The sequence below is a fragment of the Polypterus senegalus genome, chromosome 7, assembly GCF_016835505.1.
Source record: "Polypterus senegalus isolate Bchr_013 chromosome 7, ASM1683550v1, whole genome shotgun sequence".
Lineage (NCBI taxonomy): Eukaryota > Metazoa > Chordata > Cladistia > Polypteriformes > Polypteridae > Polypterus > Polypterus senegalus.
The window spans coordinates 105,952,622-105,976,316 of record NC_053160.1 but is presented as its reverse complement, the minus strand read 5'-3'; the positions used below and the strand labels follow the sequence as shown (position 1 = coordinate 105,976,316).

The 23,695-nt window shown below is 37.6% G+C and overlaps 1 protein-coding gene across 2 annotated transcripts in view; it reads left to right on the top strand.

The window, feature by feature from the left end:
* Positions 1 to 23,695, top strand: part of dnai1.2 (dynein, axonemal, intermediate chain 1, paralog 2) — a 346,056-nt gene that overhangs the window by 308,236 nt on the left and 14,125 nt on the right. For both annotated transcript variants that reach the window (XM_039759139.1, XM_039759138.1), the window contains one exon: positions 3,894 to 3,993. In XM_039759139.1, the coding sequence (XP_039615073.1) occupies positions 3,894 to 3,993 (100 nt within the window). The remainder of the gene's footprint in view (positions 1 to 3,893; positions 3,994 to 23,695) is intronic.

Genomic DNA, 23,695 nt, shown 5'->3' with positions numbered 1-23,695 from the left:
ATATGAAGTGCTCTATAATTATAAAAATACAAATCATAGAAAGTGAAAAGTTTTTTTTTCTTGACTTTATCTTTGCCAAGTTAAAAACTTTAAACTGAATTGTTTGGGCGAGTTAATTTTATCTGAAAATGATAAATCAACTATGTGTACATATTTCCTACAAAAGACTCTTGGAAAGTCTTTCTGGTATATAAAGACCAATGAATTACTGCAGTAAAAATTATATATATACTGTGTATATATGTACCTGTAAAAACAAGAGACCGGTATGCTTTTTTTTTTAATACTTAACACTAATTTCACAAATCGTTCATATCAAGGCCAATATAGAATAATAATAATACTCTATATTAACATTGATGTTATAAATTATGCTTATAAAGTAGACCTACACCTTTAATACTCAGACAATGCTATATATATATAAGTGCTGTTTACTGTTTACTTTGCAATATTTCCAATTTACCTACTTCAAATTAATTGTCAGCATCAACTAGAATATACAGGTATTACTTTCCAAATGTTACAAATATATACAAACACAAATCTGTGCACTATTATTTATTAAAGTGCTTTCATTTTTATTTCATACTTCTTGATTATGCTGTGCAGCCGTCTCAGACGATAGTAAAGGCACTTTATAAGGAAGTGAAATGCATTATTATTTGTTATAATTATGATTCAATAGAATGGGCAGGCAGTTTGTTTAAGTGTGATTTTTAACTTTGCTTTTTGTCTGTGTGTTCCTTGACAAATCATACACTAAACAGTTTTCGTTTAATCAAAAAAGAAAAATAAACAAACTACAACTGCAATGTAGGATTCAAAGCACCGTTCGTTGAAGAGAAAGTTTTTTTTTTCCATTCGGCAATGTGCCTTGAGCGGGATTCGAACTCGCGTCCCTGCAGTAATTTTTGGTAGTTCGTCTCTCAAGAATTGCAGCCGTACCTCGACTCATGCGCGATATCCTATAGACAAGCGGTGGCGCAATCGTAGAGTCTTCGCCTCTAAAGCATTCGAGGTTCGATTCCCGAGAGGGGATGTACTGACTATGTACGCCCGCTACCCGATTCATTTTACCTTCCCATCTCCTTGGTTTGGGACGTATGAAAAAATATTAGGTTAACGCAGAATCATGTTACGTTATTTTTAAAATTTTCCCTTTCTTAGCACAAGCACAGTTGAAAAGCTTCGATGCATGTACTCCATAACGCGTTAAAAATAACGCATTTAATCACACTTTCAATTCCAAGCAAACGGGAACTTTTGTCAATGCATGATTTCCTGGTACATCCATTACACTGATGCACACATCACAGCTACAAAAATGTTAGAGTCGGAATAAAGCGCGTTCCTACGACTGATAATTTCGACTACCCGAGCGAAGCCTTGATAAAAGCATGGTTTTGTGCACACTGAAAAGCAAGCAAAATTAGATGCATTACAGAAAGCGGACTTTGTGGCTCTTACTGGGGATCATTGGACTTCCGTGACCGTTAGTAATTCTAAATACATCTAATTACAAAATGTTCAATGATCACACTGTTTTACCCTAATGTACAAAATAATTTTGGCTAATGTTACTCAGAGTTTAAAGAGTAAGCTGGTCAAATTACCTTTTATGTTTCTGACTTATTTTTTTAAGAAGAAAAACTGCACTTTATGGTGAAATTTTGGTTATTATTATTTAAAGACAATACTATTCTGAAAATGTACTTAAAGTACTTAAACTACCACTTTATTTTTAAGTCTGCCCAATTTTAACCAGGGATGATATTTTTGTTTCTGTTTTGAATTCAAATGCAGTTTAAAAGCCTTTTTTTTCAGAAATTAAAACAGCTTCAGTTTACAATATTCATGTCCATGTCTATTATTTGATTCTGTCGCCCACTAAAACCGTTTTAAATAAAAAAAAAAAACAAAATATTTGCGATTTGGGGCAAATTTACGTAGCGATTACATACGATTAATCAAGATTAATTCTTACACAGCCTCTAATTAATTGGATTAATTTTTTAATCGAGTCCCACCCTAATATATATATGTAGATATATATATGTAGATTTGTATATATATGTGTATATACAGTATATATGTAGATATGTATATGTTGTATATACAGTATGTATATACAGTATGTGTATATATACAGTATGTGTATATATATGTATGTGTGTATATGTGTATATATATATAACTGTATATATATATGTGTATAGATGTGTATATATATATATATATATATATATATATATATATATATATGTTTATATGTATATATATGTTTATATATGTGTCTGTGTGTGTGTGTATATATATATATATATATATATATATATATATATATATATATACCAGCAACACTCATGACAATTACAAAACAATTACATTGTCAATCATGTTACGTTATTATTAAAATGTTTCCTTTTCTTTTTACTTCTCGCTGCAATGCAGCTATTTTGCTATTTATATATATATATATATATATATATATATATAAATAGATAGATATGACAACAACACTCATATCAATGACAAAACAATTACATTAACAATCATCTTACGTTATTTTTAAAATGTTTGCTTTTCTTTTTCATAACTTCTTTAACACACTACTTCTCCGCTGCGAAGCGCGGGTATTCTGCTAGTACATTATATAGTTTATGCCTACATTTTGTCATCTACTACTAGAATATAAAAAACGTTTCTGTTTTAACAATGTGTTGACACAGATTACTGTAGAAACAGAACAGACATGAAATGCGTGTGTTCCAAATAACGATCTATTATTTCCACTCTAAAACTCCACTTCACTCCCAGATACTCAATCAAGCTGAAGTTCGTGCACGTTCTAAATTGGTGGGGGGATGGAATAGCCGGCTGCTCCAAGCTTCTCTTTATCAGCACATTTTGAAGACAAAGGACGCTGACGGAGAGGTGTGAAGGGATTTAAGAAACAGTTTAAGGTGGGACGGAATTACGAGTTTTTTTGTAGGCTTTGGTAATTCTAGTGTTAAGACTCGAACTCAGGATCTTCTTAATAGGAGTCGGCAACTCTAACCGCTGTACTACCAAAGAAGTCAGGATGACAAACAACAATAACCTGATGTTTTTTTCTTCAGTTATAGTCTTGGGGCAAAAAGCGCATTTGTTCTGTTATACTTGTATCTTTTGTGAAAGTGCTTATTTGATATTTGGACTTCAGTCTTCACACATTATAAACTTCATGTACACATTTTATTCTTAGTAATAAAACATGGAAAAAGTTTGTCTTATAGGTATGTGTTCAACATTTCCTGTCATCCTACACTTACACAGATCTTTGTTGACACGGAAGACGCGTGAAATGCATATGTTCCGAATAATGATATATTTTTTAGCCTAGGTACCTGGCTCACTGATAAACAAGGCTTGAGTTGGGAGACGTTTTTGCAGTTTCTCTGGCTGTTGGGGGATTGGGGGCGTTGGGGGTTGGTGGTGTTATAGCAGGCAGCTTGCTGCTTGAGATTATCAACACATTTACAAGACAAATGAGCTGAATGGAGACGTGCGAGTGGATTTAAGGTGGACTGGATTTGCGAGTTTTCTTGTAAGCTTTGGTAATTCTAATGTTAAAAAGGTGCCACCTGCTTATAGCAAAACAAAGATGTTACTAATACTGAAAGTGCCACTCAAAAAAACAAGTATGATTGTAAGATGACTAACCTTTCAGACACTAACTACACCTCATAATTTCTCCTACAGACAGAATGAGGAAAAACTAAACTTGTAAAATATATCCATCATGTAATGGTTATTTCCATAGTGTCTTCAATTATGTGCATCTGAAATTATCTGTTTTCATTATCAGGTCACGTATAAGTTGTTGATTTTTTTTTTTTTTCTTCTTTCAGTACGCCAATGTTCACCTTTGACTTGAATGCTCCAGTAGGTGATGTAGCCTGGGCTCCATATTCTTCCACAGTTTTTGCAGCTGTTACTACAGATGGAAAGGTAACATCTGAAGCAAATATATACATATAGATCCCAAAGATATTTGTGGTTAATAGTGTCTTTTATTTTCATCTAAAGAAGGTGATGGCTTTAGAAGTACATCAGTCTTTTAACAATTGGTATTTTTATACCCCCAAATGGAAGTTAAATGTGTAAAACATAATTTAAAATTTTTTATTGGATTGAGGCAACTACAGGTGGATAACACTGCTCTCAGTGCCGGTTAAGGTTGTTGCTAGGGTCATCCTCAATAGGATCTGTAATCACTTGCTTACATACCAGTGACCAGAGCATAATGGTTTTATGCTTAAGAAGTCTACCATTGACTGCATCCTGACACTGGGGGTTCTCATGGAGCACAAACACAAATATTGACAGAGATTCTTTGCAGCCTTTGTCGATATTCATAAAACTTTCAACTCAGTTGGACATCCTGAGACGTCATGGAATCCCAACAAGGTTTCTGGATATCATGGTTATACACTGGTACTGTGAGTGCTGTGCGGAGTTGTGCCAGAACCTCTGCATTTTTCCCAGTTAATTCTGGGTTTGTCAGAGTTGTGTTCTTGCTACTACTCTGTTGAGTGCTTGCACAGACTGGGTGTTGTGCAAGGTTGTGTAGTCCAACGGCTGTGGGGCATCTGTTGGTGAAGAAAAATTCACTGATCTTGACTTTGCTGAGAATGCTGCGATCTTCGCGGAGTCAATGGAGGCTCTCAGGACCTTGAGTGTCTGGGCTTGCGAGTGTCCCGGATAAAAACCAAGATCCAGGCCTTTAAAGATCTCTTAGGCACAGTCATCAGCAGTGTGTCTGTCTACGTAAAAAGTGCTGAGAATTTTACTTACCTCAGCAGTGATCTTCATATCTCTGGTGACTATTCCTATAAAGTCAGTATACAGATTGGGAGAGAATGGGGAGCCATGAGGTCACTGGAAAGTGGTGTGTGGCACTCCCGATATCTGTGCAAAAGGACAAAGATTTGAGTCTTTAGAGTCCTGGTTCTTCCTGTCTTGCTATATGACTGCAAGACATGGAACTTAACCATTGACCAGAGAAGAAGACTGGACTCCTTTTGTACTGTGTCTCTTCAGAGAATCCTTGGGTACCGTTGGTTTGACTTTGTGTCAAATAAATGGAGTTCCTTATGAGGCACATTACCTGCATTGTGGGGGAGCAATAATTACAGCAGTATGGCCATGTTATGTTTTTCTTAAAAAATCTGCTCAGTTAAGATTAAGCATAGAAATTCAGAGAGTGTTTAACATCTTACTTTCATCATGTAAACAGTTGTAAAATGTCTTTTCTTGTTTTGAACAATACCGTTCCTAGTTTCTCATCAGCTCCCTTCTTCCACTGTATGACTTAGTTATCAAAGCAATATTACTACATTTGTATTGTACTACAATTGTATTTTTTAATTCAAAATATAATTTTTGAGAATCATGTACTAACTGAAAGCATTCTGTTGTGTAGAAAGTGGAAGAAAATAATAACAACAACAACATTTATTTATATAGCACATTTTCATACAAACAGTAGCTGAAAGTTCTTTACATAATAAAGAATAGAAAAATAAAAGACACAATAAGAAAACAAAATGAATCAACATTAATCAACATCAAATTAGAGTAAGGTCCAATGGCCAGGGAGGACAGAAAAAACAAAAAACTCCAGACGGCTGGAGAAAAAATAAAATCTGTAGGGATTCCAGACCATGAGACCGCCCAGTCCCCTCTGGGCATTCTACCTAACATAAATGAAACAGTCCTCTTTGGATTTAGGGTTCTCACGGTAGGGCTTGATGATGATGGTCACGTAGACTTCTGCCTTTTAATCCATCCATCATTGTTGGAGCATCATGAAGCTTGAGTAGGTGGAGGTGGCGCAGGCCACCACCACAAAGAAACCGGAAAAAGAAACAGAAAAGAGAGTAGGGGTCAGTACGATTTTAGAGCCACCATGAATAGTTATTATGATGAATTGAACATACAGAGTATCAGGATTAAGTTAAATTAAGTTAAAATGAAGTTATAAAAGGCCATGTTAAAGTAATGTGTTTTCAGCAGTGTTTTAAAGTGCTCTACTGTATCAGCCTGGCGAATTCCTATTGGCAGGCTATTCCAGATTTTAGGTGCATAGCAGCAGAAGGCCGCCTCACCACTTCTTTTAAGTTTTGTTCTTGGAATTCTAAGGAGACACTCATTTGAGGATCTGAGGTTACGATTTGGAATATAAGGTGTCAGACATTCCGATATATAAGATGGGGCGAGATTATTTAAGGCTTTATAAACCATAAGCAGAATTTTAAAGTCAATCCTGAATGACACAGGTAACCAGTGTAGTGACATCAAAACTGGAGTAATGTGTTCGATTTTCTTTTCCTAGTTAGGATTCTAGCAGCTGCATTCTGCACTAGTTGCAAACGATTTATGTCTTTTTGGGTAGTCCTGAGAGGAGTGCGTTACAGTAATCTAGTCGACTGAAAACAAAGCGTGAACTAATTTCTCAGCATCTTTCAGTGATATAAGAGGTCTAACTTTACTTATGTTTCTTAAGTGAAAAATGCTGTCCTAATGATCTGATTAATATGTGATTTAAAATTCAGATTACAGTCAACAATCACCCCTAAGCTTTTACCTCCGTCTTGACTTTTAATCCTAATGTATCCAGTTTATTTCTAATAGCCTCATTGTATCCATTATTGCTGATCACTAAGATTTCAGTTTTCTCTTTATTTAACTTGAGAAAATTACTATTCATCCATTCTGAGATACAGTCAGACATTGTGTTAGTGAATCAATAGAATCAGGGTCATCAGGTGCTATTGATAAGTACAGCTGTGTGTCATCAGCATAGCTGTGGTAGCTCACGTTGTGCCCTGAGATTATCTGATCTAACAGAAGCATGTAGATTGAGAATAACAGCGGAGCCTTGTGGAACACCATATCGGATATCATGTGTCTTCGAGTTGTAATTCCCACAACTAACAAAATATTTTCTCCCTGTCAGGTAGGATTCAAACCAATTTAAGACACTGCCAGAGAGGCCCACCCATTGACTAAGGCGATTTCTAAGAATATTGTGATCAATGGTGTCAAATGCAGCACTCAGATCTAAGAGGATGAGAACAGATAAATGGCCTCTGTCTGCATTTACCGCAAATCATTTACTACTTTAACGAGTGCAGTTTCTGTGCTGTGATTTGTTCTAAAACCCGACTGAAATTTATCAAGAATAGCATGTTTATTTAGGTGGTCATTTAACTGCATAATGACTGCCTTCTCAGAACTTTACTTAAGAAGGCAGGTTAGAGATGGGTCTAAAATTTTCAAGAGCGAGGGTCAAGATTATGTTTCTTAAGTAGGGGTTTAACTACAGCAGTCTTAAGACAGTCTGGGAAGACCCCGTATCTAATGACGAATTTACTATGTCAGAACATTATCAATTAGCAGCCTGATACTTCTTTGAAAAACCTTGTTGGTATTGGGTCAAGGACAGGTGGAGGTTTTAATTGAGATATTATTTTTTGTAAATCAGGTAAATCTATCCTAGTGAAAGAGTTTAATTTGTTTATAACAGGATGCTGGGGTTTAGGAGGATCCTTAGTGTTGGAGGGATATACTATGTTATTTCTAATATCATTAATTTTTGATTGAAAATACAGCGATAGCCTCACAGGTTTCACTGGAAGCACTTAGGAGGCATTCCTTTGAGTTACCTGGGTTTAGTAGGTGATCAATTGTAGAAAATAAGACTCTGGGATTACTAGCATTGTTATTTATAATCTTGAGAAATAGCAGCGCTCTCAAGACGGACAGTGTTATTGTATTCTGTTATTTTGACTTTTAATATTTCATGGTGGATAGTAAGTTTAGTCTTCCTCCATTGACGCTCAGCTCTGGCATGTTCTCTTTAAATCAGACACTCTTTGGGTCTTTCATGGTATAACAATGCTAGAAGATTTTTTCACTGTCTTTTCAGGTGCAACTATGTCAACAGCAGCTCTCACTTTAGTATTAAATCTTTCCACCTTACTATTTACATTATCCTCGCTATTATAGCTGGCACTATAAACGGACTGATTGCTTAAAATGTTTGTAAGTTTTAAAGCTGCTGCTGAGTCAAAGAAGCGTTTTTAACAATATGCTTCTCATGAGTGTTTTTTTATCATTATTTCTATATTAAAAGTAGAAGAAAATGGTCTGATAGACCAATATCAATGATCTGTTTTATATCAACTTTCAGTCCTTTAGTAATCACTAAGTCTAATGTATGACCTGCTTTATGTGTAGGCTGATTTATGAGTTGTCTCAAATCAAAAGAATCCAGGAGGTTCATAAATTCTTTTACTTTTAGATCACACTGATTATCTATATGAAAATTAAAGTCGCCAACTATTAGGAGTGTGTCATAGTTAGTAATTAAAATTGACATTAAGTCAGAGAATTCCTCAAAAAGACGCGTTATATTTAGGAGGTCTATACACGGATAGTACTAGAACTTGAGAATCTCCATGAATAACAACGGCGAGATACTCAAAGGACTTGAACTTACCAAAACTGACATCTTTACATTTTAATCGCTCGAGTAAATGTTAGCCAATCCGCCCCCTTTTCCCTGGCGGTCTGCACGAGTAAAACTGTAATCCGGAGGCAGATTCGATTAAAACAGCGCGCATCTGAATTAAGCCACGTTTCATTTAGTGCAATAAATCTATTTTTTATCACTAATAAGATGGTTGATAAAAAACGTTTTGTTAGTTAAAGCTCTAACATTTAATAATGCCTTATTTAATGTTTCGGAGGTGCAGAGATGAATACTATGTGCGTTATTGATATTTGGAATAGGAACTAAATTATTTTATTAGCGCTCTGTGTGTATTTTTGTTTAATCTGTGATCTGTTTTATAGTTTTAATACATTGTTCCTCTAAAATAGTGATTTTAATTAGATTATTGGAGTTTATGCCGTATTTCCTAGGTTTTCTACGTGCATTGAGATTGCTTATTACAGTATTAATGTTGTACACTTTAACGGAAGATTCTACTGAACACTTATCATGTCATAGCACAACAGTATCATTTCGGAAGGGGTTAAGAGCAGAGATAGTTAGTCAAGATAAACGAATTACCTTTGATATGTTTTCGAAGAGGACCCAGCCGCCGAAACTGTTCGGATGCAGGCCATCACGCTTGAAGAAACGCGGCCTTTCCAAAAAGAGATTCCAATTGTTGATGAAACTGACGTCCTTGCTTCTTGCAGAAACCCTGTAGTCAGTTGTTCAATCCTAGCAAACGACTGTAGTACTCATGGATCGTCTGACGAGAGGTAGTGGACCCGAAACGAAGATCTTTGCCGATGGGGTCCTCTCCTTCGTGTCTTTAATCAAAGCTGTGAAGTCAGCCTTCAGGATTTCTGATTGTCGGTGCCTTATATCGTTTACGCCAGCATGCAAAACGATTGCTTCAATGTTTTCCTTTTCTGTCCTAAGTGGTTCGAACATTAATGCAGTAACAAAGGAAGGGTCAATCTTACTATCATATCCTAAGAAATGCTCTTTCCAGATAATACCAAATACAGTAATCCCTCGCTATATCGCGCTTCGACTTTCGCGGCTTCACTCTATCGCGGATTTTAAATGTAAGCACGTCTAAATATATATCACGGATTTTTTGCTTGTTCGCGGATTTCTGCAGACAATGGGTCTTTTAATTTATGCTACACGCTTCCTCAGTTTGTTTGCCCTGTTGATTTCAAACAAGGGACGCTATTGGCGGATAGCTTAGAAGCTACCCAATCAGAGCATGTATTACATATTAACTAAAACTCCTCAATGCTATAAGATATGCATCCCGCGCGGAGCTTGATTGTTTGCTTGTCTCTGCCTCTATCTCATCCTCTCTGACATTCTCTGCGCCTGACGGAGGGGCTGTGAGCAGAGGTGCTGTTTGCACAGAAGCTGTTTGCCTAGAGGATACGGACGCACCTCTAAGAAATGCCGCTTTATCGCGGTGCTTCCAAAAGCACACTTATTGATTTTTTGATGGTTTGCTTTAAACTCTCTCTCTCTCTCTCTCTGACGTTCTCTGTGCCTGACGGAGGGGCTGTGAGCAGAGGTGCTGTTTGCACAGAGGCTGTTTGCTTAGAAGATACTGACACTCCTCTAAAAAATGCTGCAGCAAACTTAAAAGCACATGTATTGATTTTTTGATTGTTTGCTTTTCTTTGCGAGCGCGCGCTCTCTCTCTCTCTCTGAAATTCTCTGCTCCTGAAGAGAAGAAAATCTATTTGTATTCTTTTAATTGTAGAAAGAACAGTCATCTATGTCTTGTCATGGAGCAGAGTTTTAAACTTTTGACTAAAGGGTGTTATTTCATATCTAGAGGGCTCTAATAATGTTAACAGTGTGGGAGAGTTTATAAAGGCTTAAAATATATAAAAATAACTACACAAACATATGGTTTCTACTTCACAGATTTTCATCTAGGAGGAGGGATTACTGTACTTAATTTACTTTTTTTTTATTTAAACACTTTATTAAATATGGTTACAAGGAACCAACTTTGCCCATCCAAATGTATGCAATGCCATCTAATACTGTATAATTTCTTTAGCTGTGACGCTGTAAATACCAAAACCAGTATTCAGCATGTGTAAAAAAAAGTCAATCCATAATATTAAAAAAGAAACTCATCAGTTGTTCTGAGCTGTAAGGTACATTACCTACTAAAGTTGCTTTAAACTATATTTACCGGAAATATTCATTTCTCCATTGCTATAGCATCTCTTTGGATATTTAGTAGAAAGAACGTTGTACAAATGCTGTATTCCCGTTTATCTCCATAATATTTAAACTGTGTCCATATTATGAGAAATATTTTTAAGATTGTGGGGAAATATTTGAGCTGGTTAAGACAGTTCATTCATATTCAAAAACAGTTAACCTAGTGTAAGTCCAGGATCTCTTTTAACAGTCTTGGATGCAAATATGTTCTTTAGGCATGTGACATTACAGTGAAACCTCCTATTTTTTTTTTTTAAAGAAGTTTCTGTTTTTTTGGTTCAGCATATCTTTTTTAAATAAGGCATACCTATCTGTATTATTTAGCCAGAATTCTGTTATTATATCAAAATGTATATGCTACATATTCTGTAGTTCCAACTCAGAGAAAGCAAGTTTTTAAAGTATTACTTACTTTACTTTAGCTATTCAGCAATGTTCTAGAATTTTCAATGTTATCTTGTATATTTCTATTTATACTAATGTCCATCTCTTAATGTGAAGTTCTAAACTTGGCCTATCCTGACCTCCAACTGCCATTTCCTATTTGAAACAATCATTGTCTAACCAAAATATGCCTCCCCAATACATCGGTACCCCTTCTTTTCAAAATTTCAGTAACCGGTCTTGGAAAAAATGGTTTTGTCTGTTCCAGAAGTAGTTCAAACGGTCCGTAAACCTTTGCCCCTTTATCATACACCAAGATATGAGGCATGCAATAAGCCTAATAATATTCTCAGTCTTACTTGGAATGCCATGTGGCACAAACAGAACTTCAGAGAACAACACCTTTTCAGTTTTTCACCTCAGTTTTGAAAATGTCCAGAATTTTGGCTCCTAAAATTTGAAAATCTTCATGTCCTTAACATTGTCAAAAAATGAAAGCTGTACACACCAATCAGCATTTGTTGAAGTAGTACACACACTTTTTTCCCAGAATTTTCACTTCCATTCTTGTAGTAAACAATGAAGATATTGATGAGAATACTCAATATCTGTTCAACTTGGCTTTTTCACTTGATCTTTTGAATTCAGCTTTCTCTTCTTGGCGAGTAGACTGTCCATTATAAATGTTGTTCCTTTCCTTTATTATTTGCAATCCTAATTCACCGTAACTAAGTGAATTCATTCAAAATCGAAATTACAATTTCACATTTTCTGTGTGAGATCTTATTTTCAATTGTTCTTTCAGCAGCTTGGTTAAAGAAGAACTTTCATACATCCAGTTACAATCTGTCTTATTTAAATACGAGTAAGTACTGCTTTGTAATACTTTAATGGAAAATATTATTACCACCCGCTGTTCCAAAATGGATTTATAGTTGTAAATGAATGAGTCAACTATTAAAGTTTTAGTTAATTTACGTATTCTGTCATATAAATGCAATATCTTTTTAGTTATCAGTTGATCTAGTCACAAATCACTTCTTCAAGTAATTTAATAATATTTTCATAATTCCTTCATTTACATAAATTCAGGAATACCCATTATGCCTAGAAGAAAGTACAAGTTCACAGACTACTTCAACAAAAAATATCCTTGTTTTTTGAAAGGGCAGGACAGATTCAATTAAGGGGCTAATGCTGACAAGATTCAATTTCCAGTAGCATGCTATGTAAAGATTTCTATTCATATTTATCCAAAAACCCAGATTTACTGATAAAAATAGCATTAGTTTAAAAATATAAAAGAATGTAGATAAATGCAAGTAAAAAAAGTTGAAAAGAGTAAAATTATTTTTATTTTACTAGAAATGAATTTACTGTGTATCATTTTTGCAGGTTTATGACAGTTAAGCTATCCAAATAAGAATGGAAGGAATGAAGTCTGTTAATTTAAAAATATTTAATGGGTTATTAGTTTGCCAGTGACTGTGACTGTGGCCGTCATATCATAATTATAGTGATAAACTGCTACTAAAGGTTTATATCATTTAAAAAAATATTAGACAATATAAAGGCGTATTATGGCATCATAGGGAAAAGTGTCCTCAATTTTCGACCCAAATGTCCTCATTTCCAGAGAAAGAAAGTCGGCAGTCCTACTTGCTATGAACCCAGATGTATCTGGAAACACCCTGTTGTCGAGCAGTTCAGGCTGTTCCCAGCCCTCCACCACCTATACTGAGTACTTCCGGCATTTGGTAAAGCTCTTTGGGATACCTATGGCTGCCAAATTTTGAAGGTTTGACATCAGACAAAATGCAATGGCTGTTTGATCTCCTGATCGAATATACAGTGCATCCAGAAAGTATTGACAGCGCATCACTTTTTCCACATTTTGTTATGTTACAGGCTTATTCGAAAATGGATTTAATTCATTTTTTTCCTCAGAATTCTACACACAACACCCCATAATGACAATGTGAAAAAAGTTTACTTGAAGTTTTTGCAAATGTATTAAAAATAAAAAAAACTGAGAAATCACATGTACATAAGTATTCACAGCCTTTGCTCAATACTTTGTCAATGCACCTTTGACAGCAATTACAGCCTCAAGTCTTTTTGAATATGATGCCACAAGCTTGGCACACCTATCCTTGGCCAGTTTTGCCCGTTCCTCTATGCAGCACCTCTCAAGCTCCATCAGGTTGGATGGGAAGTGTCAGTGCACAGCCATTTTAAAATCTCTCCAGAGATGTTCAATAAGATTCAGGTCTGGGCTCTGGCCGTGCCACTCAAGGACATTCACAGAGTTGTCCTGAAGCCACTTCCTTGATATCTTGGCTGTGTGCTTAGGATCGTTGTCCTGCTGAAAGATGAACCGTCACCCCAGTCTGAGGTCAAGAGCGCTCTGGAGCAGGTTTTCGTCCAGGATGTCTCTGTACATTGCTGCAGTCATCTTTCCCTTTATTCTGACTAGTCTCCCAGTTCCTGCCACAGAAAAACATCCCCACAGCATGATGCTACCACCACCATGCTTCACTGTTGGGATGGTATTGACCTGGTGATGAGCGGTGCCTGGTTTCTTCCAAATGTGACGCCTGGCATTCACACCAAAGAGTTCAATCTTTGTCTCATCAGACCAGAGAATTTTGTTTCTCATAGTCTGAGAGTCCTTCAGGTGCCTTTTGGCAAACTCCAGGCGGGCTGCCATGTGCCTTTTACTAAGGAGTGGCTTCCATCTGGCCACTCTACCATACAGGCCTGATTGGTGGATTACTGCAGAGATGGTTGTCCTTCTGGAAAGTTCTCCTCTCTCCACAGAGGACCTCTGGAGCTCTGACAGAGTGACCATTGGGTTCTTGGTCACCTCCCTGACTAAGGCCCTTCTCCCCCGATCGCTCAGTTCAGATGGCCGGCCAGCTCTCTTGGTTTCGAACTTCTTCCACTTACGGATGATGGAGGCCAATGTGCTCATTGGGACCTTCAAAGCAGCAGAAATTTTTCTGTAACCTTCCCCAGATTTGTGCCTCGAGACAATGCTGTCTCGGTGGTCTACAGAAGATTCCTTTGACTTCATGCTTGGTTTGTGCTCTGACATGAACTGTCAACTGTGGGACCTTATATAGACAAGTGTGTACCTTTCCAAATCATGTCCAGTCAACTGAATTTACCACAGGTGGACTCCAATTAAGCTGAAGAAACATCTCAAGGATGATCAGGGGAAACAGGATGCACCTGAGCTCAATTTTGAGCTTCATGTGCTTTCTCAATTTGTTTATTTTTGATTAAATTTCCAAAAATCTCAAGCAAACTTTGTTCATGTTCTCATTATGGGGTGTTGTGTGTAGAATTTTGAGGAAAAAATGTAATCCATTTTAGAATAAGGCTGTAACATAACAAAATGTGGAAAAAATAATGTGCTGTGAATACTTTCCGGATGCACTGTAACAACTAATTCTCTACTTCCCTGGAGGATATGGGCCAATTCCCATAAAACAGTAGTTGCACCATATTTCCCTGGCTCACCAAGCAACAGCTGAAAGAATTGTTCCAAGAGGTGTTGGCTGCTGGAATCATAGGGTGTTCTGAGTCACCCTGGTGCTCACCAGTGGTTCTCGTTTCTAGAAGGGGAGGCAGCTGCATGTTTTGTGTAGATGTAGTTACTTGTCAGGACTCGTAAACTGTACCCTGGGTTGATGAGTTGCTGTACTAGGTGGCAGGATTAAGCTGATTCTCATTGCTTGACCTGCAGAATGAATATTGGCAAGTTGGTCTGGCTCTCAGTGACAGGGAGAAAAATGCTTTCAGCACTGGGAATGGACTTTGGCACTTTACAGTAATGGCCTTTGGATTGCATAATGCCCCTGCCAACTTCGAATGGTTACTTGACCAAGGTGCTGGCTGGCATATACCAGTCTCAGTGCCTTGTGCAATTAAATGATCTGCTGGTTCATGGCCGAACCTTATATTAATGCCTTGGACTTGCTACAAGCCATTCTGCAAAGGCTAAGGGAGGCAAATTTAAAATTGGATGCAAAACATTGGTTGCCTTTTACATCAAGCTGTTTTGTTTTTGGAATCCACATCAATGGAGATAAGGAGGCCACAGTCAGAGACTCCCACTCCACAGTCATAGAGGCAAGTAGGGGAATTCATGAACCTGGTCTTACACTATCAGAATTTTGTTCCAAAATTTGCTACAGTAGCAATGCTTTCCAGTAGGGCATGGAGGAATAAGATTAATTTCTGCAGTTGAAGACTGCTCTGTACCCAGTCCTTGTGCTGGCACCACCTGATCCAAGCTGACCTTTTATGCTGGGCACATGCCAGCAATGTAGGAATTAGTGCAGTGTTGTCACAGCATCACCCAGAGGGAGAGCATGTGGTGGCTTACTATATCTGCACACTGAGTCAGACTGAAAGTAATTACTTCTTAAAATGGGAGGAGCTCTTGGCAGTAGTGGAAACTATTAGTCATTTGTAACACTTTCTTTGTTGTCTGCCCGTTGTTGCCTACAACGGTCATGCAGCCCACCAATTTTTGTTGTCTTTTTGTGAACCTGAGGGACAGGTGACGTGCTAGCTTGAGTTTCTTCAGGCCTTCCTATTTTCACTGGAACACCTAGAAAGTGGTATCATACAAAATGTAGGTGCCTTGTCCTAGAGACCTTGTGGAAAGCGTGACAGAGCAGGGGAAGAAGGCTGACCAATTGGAGGGGGAACGCTACTACTGTGTTCTAGCTGTGGTTGAAAATGAAAGAGCGTGGTATGAATACTAGGAGGTGGATCCAGACCCGAGCAAAGTAAGGAGCTGGGTAGAAGTGACTGCCGTAAGAGAATGTGGCACGGGCAGCTCTGTAATAAAAGGGCTGTGTTCATGATGGTCCTAGCTAGACCATCCAGGAGGGCGTTTTGAAACAGCAATGGCAGGAGTTGGTGATTGGAGCAAAGAGATGGCAGATTGTACTGCCAAAGGTGCTGAAGGAAGTGGTTCTGTGATCGGTGCACAGAGCCTTGGCAGAACACTTGGAGTAATTAAAACTTTAAAACAGCACTTTTACTGGGGATGTAATCACAGGGATATAGAGGATTTCTATCATCCATTTGACCCCTGCACTGCCAAAATGGGTCCCTTGGGACAGTTTGTAGTAAACTTGCAGCAGTGTTGGGTGAGGGAACCTATGAAATGTATGGGTATACATGTACTAGGTCCCTTCTGGAAACTGATTTGTGCTAGTACCCATAGATTTTTCACACTTTTCTGAATCAAGAGGCTGAGGCTGTTGCAGAGTTTCAAATTGAGGGCATCATTTATAATTATGAAATCCTAGTCAAATTTCATTTATATCAGGTGAGCAGTTTTTAACATAAAGTGTTCCAGTCCATGTATACCCAGCTAGGGATCAAGAAAACCCAAACCACAGCCCTGTACCTGCAGAGCAGTGAGCTGGCAGAATGATTTATTCACACCTTCACCACACAGAAGGCTCTTGTCAACAATAAAGATAAACATGGGTGGTATCAGCATCTGTCCTGTGCAACAGTCTACTGGTTGTACACCTTCATTGCTAATGCTGGAATGAAAGTTAAGAATGCCCACTATGATGGTGGTAGGTCTACCTCCAGACTATCTATAAGCACTCATTGGTGGACCCGCCTTCCCAGCTGCTATGATGATTTTCAGTTGCCTTGGGGACAGGGCTCTGAGTGGGAAGCAATGTGGTGGCTGATTGCTTGCTGAGGAGGGTAGGTGGGTCCAGGAATAAGATAGATTGCAGCGAGACATGCAAGCGAGATAAGTGCTCTGTGGAGAACTTTTGGAAAGACAAAAGAAGGTGGACTGAGTCCAAACAATGTGGAAGATAAGTGAGAGACTGACCGGGGAAGAAATGCTGTTCTTCAGAGGGATTCAGAGTCTAAAAGAGAACAAGACTCATTGGTCATAAATTTGTTTTGGTGCCTGTTTTTTTGGTCCGCAGTGTCATCTTTTTCTGGTTGACTGAGTGGCTGAATTTCAAAACTTACTGAAAATTAACAAGCGTTTGCTTGAGAATAATTACATTTTAATTTCATATTTCAGGGAACAAAACAAAACATAAACATACAGTTCAATTTGCAGAAGACGAAAGCACCACCATTGACTTAGTATCATATCTAACTGATATATTAAAAAATAAAATAAGTAGGGTGTTAACAAAGTTGTGCCATTATGTTTCCTAATAATATATTTAGGTCCATGTTTAAGTATGTGCTTCTGAGAAATCAAAGTTAAAACCTAGGGCAATGTACTGTGAAAACTGAAAATAAAAAAAAAAAACATAAATATCATCAAGCTGGAATATCCTAAGCAAATAATATTGTATTTGTCTAAATAATAAAATATATAAACTTCAACAAAACTCAGTAACAGTAATGCAGCGATACAATTTCTGCATGCCATTAGCACAAGTACACCAGCAGTTAGTAGGGCCCATCTGTGTTAGATTGCTCTGTTAAAAATATTACAACTGTCATAACATCAATGTTTGATAGCATAGTGAAATGACTAAATGGACTAACCTGTAAAAAGCACAATTAATGATAATACCTTAATGTTATCAGAGTTGTATTCAGGATGCGGCCCTGGTTTATTTTTTTATCAGGCTTCTGTTAAACAACCAAATTTAAAAAATATGCCAAATACCAGTAAGAGTTGATATCTTATGGTGTTAACATTCTTAACCTGATCACTAGGATTGCTTTCCATCATTTAGCATCATCTGCAGCTAAAACCTTTTAGAGTGTCACATTAATGGCACTGTGCAGGAGTAACTTTTGTTGTAATAGATACAAGCATACAGCACCATCAGTTGTATAGGTGGTCACCCCAAATTCATCATGGTCCACTGCATCATAGGAATAGGTTGGACCTTTAGGAAAAGCTTTCATCACAGTGTCAGTCTATGTGCTTTTAACATTGCTAAACAGTTTTTTGTTAGTTTAGAAGAGAAATACCACTAAACAAATTGTTTGTGATTGCATAACTATGTTTCTTTACTACATGGGCAGATATTTTTCCTGCTGTTAATATAGCAGTGACCATTTTCAGCAGCTGGAAAGCAGTGGGTAATGACAAACTTTAAATCAACACAAATTCTTGTATTTAAAAACAGGTAATATTTATGCACTGTTTCCCTTTTACATTTGGTCACATCTCACACAGGCACATCAAAAATGTACAAGAAAAAACAACAAAAAAACTATAACTGAACAGAATCTGAGGTAGTAGCAATACTTTTTTTCCAGTTTTGAATTAAGAAAAAAAAGAAAAATTTTGCTCACATCTGACCCATGCACATGTCAAAGTGGGTAAAATCAAAAAAGTGCTCAGTATTAATAATAATATTTGTTTCCCATTTGAAATATGAGCTCCTGCCCGTATTTAAAGGAGTAGTTATGACAGGCAAGGGATTTTTTTCATAGGACTTAAAATATACAAGGTTTTAAGTACTCATATGACAAAGGTTAAATATGAGTTCCACAACAAAGCCTTTCTTGTTGAAATTGGTTTCCCACCCCCAAGAAAAAAACTACCTAAGTAAATGTTTAAGAGCAAGGCATGTATGTATGCATGTATGGTGTGAAAGAGGATTAGTACATTAAATTTAATGATTTGTCTTTAAAATGTCTTTGTACAGATTACAGAGTATTAATTATTATTACTATTATACATTTTTTATTAAATCTTATTTTCTATGTTTCTTTGTTGATGTACTCCTGTTAAAGAATTTTTTGGTAACAGAATATGCACATCCAAAATTACTAAAGTAACAACTAACAAAATAGCATTTTTGATACCATTTTAACAAAGTTTATTGTCTACTGTCTATCACAGAGCACCCCAGTAAAACAACTGTAATACACCTTCATCCTTAAAATGCAGACTTCATCATATCGGTGTCTGTGTCAAAACAACAGGCAGGTGACTGCTCATACATGTTTACATTTAGAAGTTGTTGTCCCTCGCTTTTCTAATAAAGGCTATCATGTGGTTGCATTATCCTCATCCAGTTTGTGTAAATGTGGAGAGCTCATAACAGTAAGGTGGAACCTACTTCTTAAAATGTTTGATAAAGGCTCAGATGCAGAGGGAGTGTTTGTTATGTCATCGGTGAACTCAGGGCCATCCATCCATCAATGTTCTGCTTATCCAGGTTCAGGTTGTAGGCGCAGCTGTCTAAGCAGTGATGTGTAGGAATCTCTTTTCCCTCTTCCAACACCTAAGGGGGTAGGAAATATAATTTCTCCAGCATGTCCTCAGTCAGCTATGAGGTCTCCTCCCAGTTTGACATGCCCAAAACAACAAGGAGGTGCCCAGAAGATTATATTATAATCAGATGTCTGAAACACCTCAACTGGCTTCTTTTGATGTGGTAGAGCACCAGCTCTACTTTGAGCTGCTCCCAGATGTCTGCAATCCTCACCCTATTTTCTAAGGCTAAGCCCAGAATCCTTGAGAAGAAAACTGTGATCCAAGATTTAGTCCATAAAACACATGTTGGACTTGTTGGGCATACTCTGATGAACTCTTCAGAATCCTTGTGAGGGTAAAAAGTTTGTCCATTGTTCTGTGACCAGAATGAAATCCACAATGCTCCTCCAGAATCAGGGGCTCTACCAAAAGCCAGATCCATCTTTCCAGATCTCTAGCAGAAGCTTCCCCAGGGTGGCTGAACAGTTTAATACCTTTAAAGTTGAAACACACCCTCTAATCCCCTTTAATAAATATGTGGACCACCACCCTATTTTGCAAATCCAGAGGCACTGGCCCCAAACTTCATTCAGTGTTGATGAGGTGTGTGAACCAAGACAAACCAACAACATCCATAGCCTTTTATAACTCAGGGTGAGTATCATCCAACCAGCAGCAGCAGTCCATCCCTACTATAAACCACTTGTGCCAAGAACGGCCTCTCTTTCCTGCGTCGCCTGACAGCTGTCTAGAATCGCTTCAAAGCTAACTGAAAGTCATTTTTAATGACCTCACTGAGCTACTTCCACACCTGAGTTTGGCACCTACAACTTGCATCACTGCGCTTTGCATGGCCTATCTGTATCTGTCAACTGCCTCTGGAGTCCCATAAGTTACCCAAGCTTGATAGGTGTCCTTGTTCAGTTTGATGGCTCCCTTTACCGCTGGAATCCACCTCCACGTTTGGGGATTACTGCTTTGACAGGCTTCAACTATCTTATAGTCCCAGCTCTGAGCAAACGCCTCAGCAATGGAGGCATGAAACATGGGTCATTTGAGTTCAATGCCCCCAGCTGTAGGAAGAGGAGAGAAATTTTATGTAGTTTATTATTTTTGAATTTTGCCTTCAGCATTGCTAGTAATTCATTAAATATTTTGATAAGGATCCCACTTTATTTACCTTTCTTTTCTCTGTAGGAGAAGATTCAGCCATTACACTTTTGTCAAGGTAACTAAATCACACTCATTTTAAGAAACAGAATAATGCAATTTATTGATAAATACAAAGAATATATAAATACAGTCACTGCATATATATTGACATAGAAGAGAGAAGACATACAAACATAACACAGAAGAGTCTGGCTGTGTACTTGATTTTTATAGTTCTAATTTATATTTTTACAGGTAAACATTTTCATAATAGTTGTGTGGAGTTACTGATGTTGTTTCAAGTTCAAGTGGAGGATCCTTTCTGCATTGGAGTGCACTCTTTCTCTTTTCTATGTGTTCCCTCATTGGGTGTGCTGTGATACTTCCTTTCTTGGTTTAGGCTCTTTGCTGTGTCTTCTGCAACTTCATCAGGAAAAGCATTATTGTTTCTAACATAAGAGTTTAGAAGGTTTTTGAAGTATTGGCTGTTTTCAGTCTTCTTAGACTGGGCTCAGTCACTAGCACAGAGTTTGGCTTGGCAGTATTGATCCAAGACCGAGTGCATTGTCTGCTTTTTGCTGCCCCACAGAGAAGAGAATTGTCAGTTTTTAGCTCCCCAAATTGAGAGTGGCTTATCACCTTTTAGGTTTTAGAGAGTAAATGGTTTCTCACCCAAAAGAAAGAGAGCTTTTCAGAGAATACCCTAGATAACATATGAATGCAACTATTTCTAAGGCGTAACCTCTGGTGATTAAAGTCCATTCCAGTTAAAGAACCATTGTCTGTTCATAGGCGTATTATTTTGTAAATCAAGGTTGCCACTTGTTGAATTATAGCTCTTTGTTCAAAGTTGGTGTCAATTTGTGTGCTTTTCTTATCTAAAGAAGTCTGCAGAGATGTCAGTTCAACTGTGATTTACACCTTTGTTATCAAAAGTAGTACAGGGCCTACCAAGTATGTTTCAAACTGCAGTTAAGCCATTTTCTCAGGAATGTAGTTTAAAGGTGAAGCTGGACTTCTATGTCCCTGTTAAATCTGTTGTCTTAACAGGTCTTGTGTGTCACTAAAAACCCTTACAAAATGAGCAATACCCACTTTACCCTATATAGCCACTCTTGGAATGCGAGAGAAATTTTGTCTGGAAGTGTAAATTGAGGATCTCCTGAATGGGCGCATCTGCCAAACATTCCCAGCACACCCTTAATATATGTTTGGATCTGCCTGGTCTCTCCCTCTCCATCTGATCCAACTCATAATCAGGTAGAGATCAGTTGACAGCTCAGCACCTGTCTCCTTCTGAGTGTCCAAAACATATGGTCTTAGATCTGATGACATGACTATGAAATCGATTATCAACCTATGACTTTGGGCACTCTGGTGCAAGGTGGAGTGGTGACTCTGAGGCCAAGGATCTGCACCTGTGCCCGGAAGGTTGCCAGTTCGAATCCCTGTTACTGACAAAAAAAAATCCTACTCTGCTGGGCCGTTAACCTGCAAATGCTCCAGGGGCACTGTTCAATGGCTGACCCTGTGCTGTAACCCCAAGGTTTATGCAAAAACTAAGAAATTGTATAAGGTGGAACAGAAAAGAAAAAAATGCAGTTATGGACTTGTGCCCAGACATGGTGTTTGTTATGGACAAACTGTTATTAGCACAGAAGTGTAATAACCAAATCCCACTTGAGTTTAGATCATGTAGGCCATTTCTCCCAATCACATTCTTCCAGGTTTCACTGTTCTTGCCCACATGAACATAGAATGACAGAGTGCTAGCACCTCCCAGCACTTCCCACTAAGTCTCCAAGAAGCCTAAATTCTCTAAAACTATTGTTGGCATATAAACATAAATACAAGTCAAAGCTCTTCCCCCAACTTGAAGTGAAAGGGAGGCGATGATCTCATCTACTGGTGTTGACTCCAATGTACATGTGCCGAGCCAAGAGTACTATTAGTAAACCCAAACCCACAGTGATGCCTCTTACCTTAAATAACTCTATAGTGGAATAGAATCCAGCCCCTCTTCGTTAGTTTTGTTTTAGAGTCCATGTTGTCTTTTATGGTGAACACATCAATATCTAGGTAGTACCGCTCCTCCTCCTGCACTAGCTTGAGTTCCTTCCAGGCCAGAGAGGGCATATTTCATGTTCCCAGAGTCAGTTTCTATAGCCAGGGATTGGTTCTCCAAAGTACTTGCCTTTGACTCCCACTCAGAGTACAGTACCCAGACCTTTATGGCTCTTCCTGCAGGTAGTGTGCCCACTGGAAGAAGGACCCATGTTGCCTCTTCGGCCTTTGTCCAGTTTGTTAAATCGGGGCAAAAAAAAAAAATTCTCAATTGAACATACAGTACAACTCCCTACAATCTTTGTTCTGGCATTTTATTAATAAACATATTTTGAAATTTTTAGGTTATAAAAAGTTCCTGGGCATTGATGCTGATACTATGAACTCTTTATTAGACAAATCCCCTGCATATCCACAACAATGCATTTCACAATATATGCATGCTCTATATATATTCGTTTGTGATTTAAGTTTAATTGGCTTATTTTGCCTTATTAACCCCACTGTTAACAAATGCTCTTGTTTATTCTCCCCATTATTGTAGTCAGTCTAGACTTGTTTGCAAATAAATTTGGCCTCTCTACTAATAAATTCCTGAAAATAAATGTTTTGTTGAATGTTTTGAAGAGTAATTTTTTGATAGTTCTCAAACACCCTTATCAGACCCTTACTTGTTTTCAAATGACTTAGAAATTCCTAAACTCTTTTAGGAAAAACCCTCATTTTTGAACTCTCATATGTCACTATTTAAATTAAACGAGGCTTTACACTCTAAGGGTAAGAATAAATTGCTATGCATTAATGGAATTACTTATCCCTTTTTCTTATGTTAAATTCTGCCATCTCAACCTCTTAATATGAATCGCTCTATCAATACAGCTTTCTCTACCTTCTTGCCTAAACAGAATAATCACCCCCGTGAATGCTACAGGTATCATCCTATGATCTTTTATGAATGTAGTACCATCAATGGATCAGTAAATACCTGCAGTCTTCTTTATGTTATAAATGCTGCCCCAATCTTTTCTACTTCAACTGTTTTACTATAATTGGATGCTGAAGAGGCATACTATCTGATGAAGATGGCA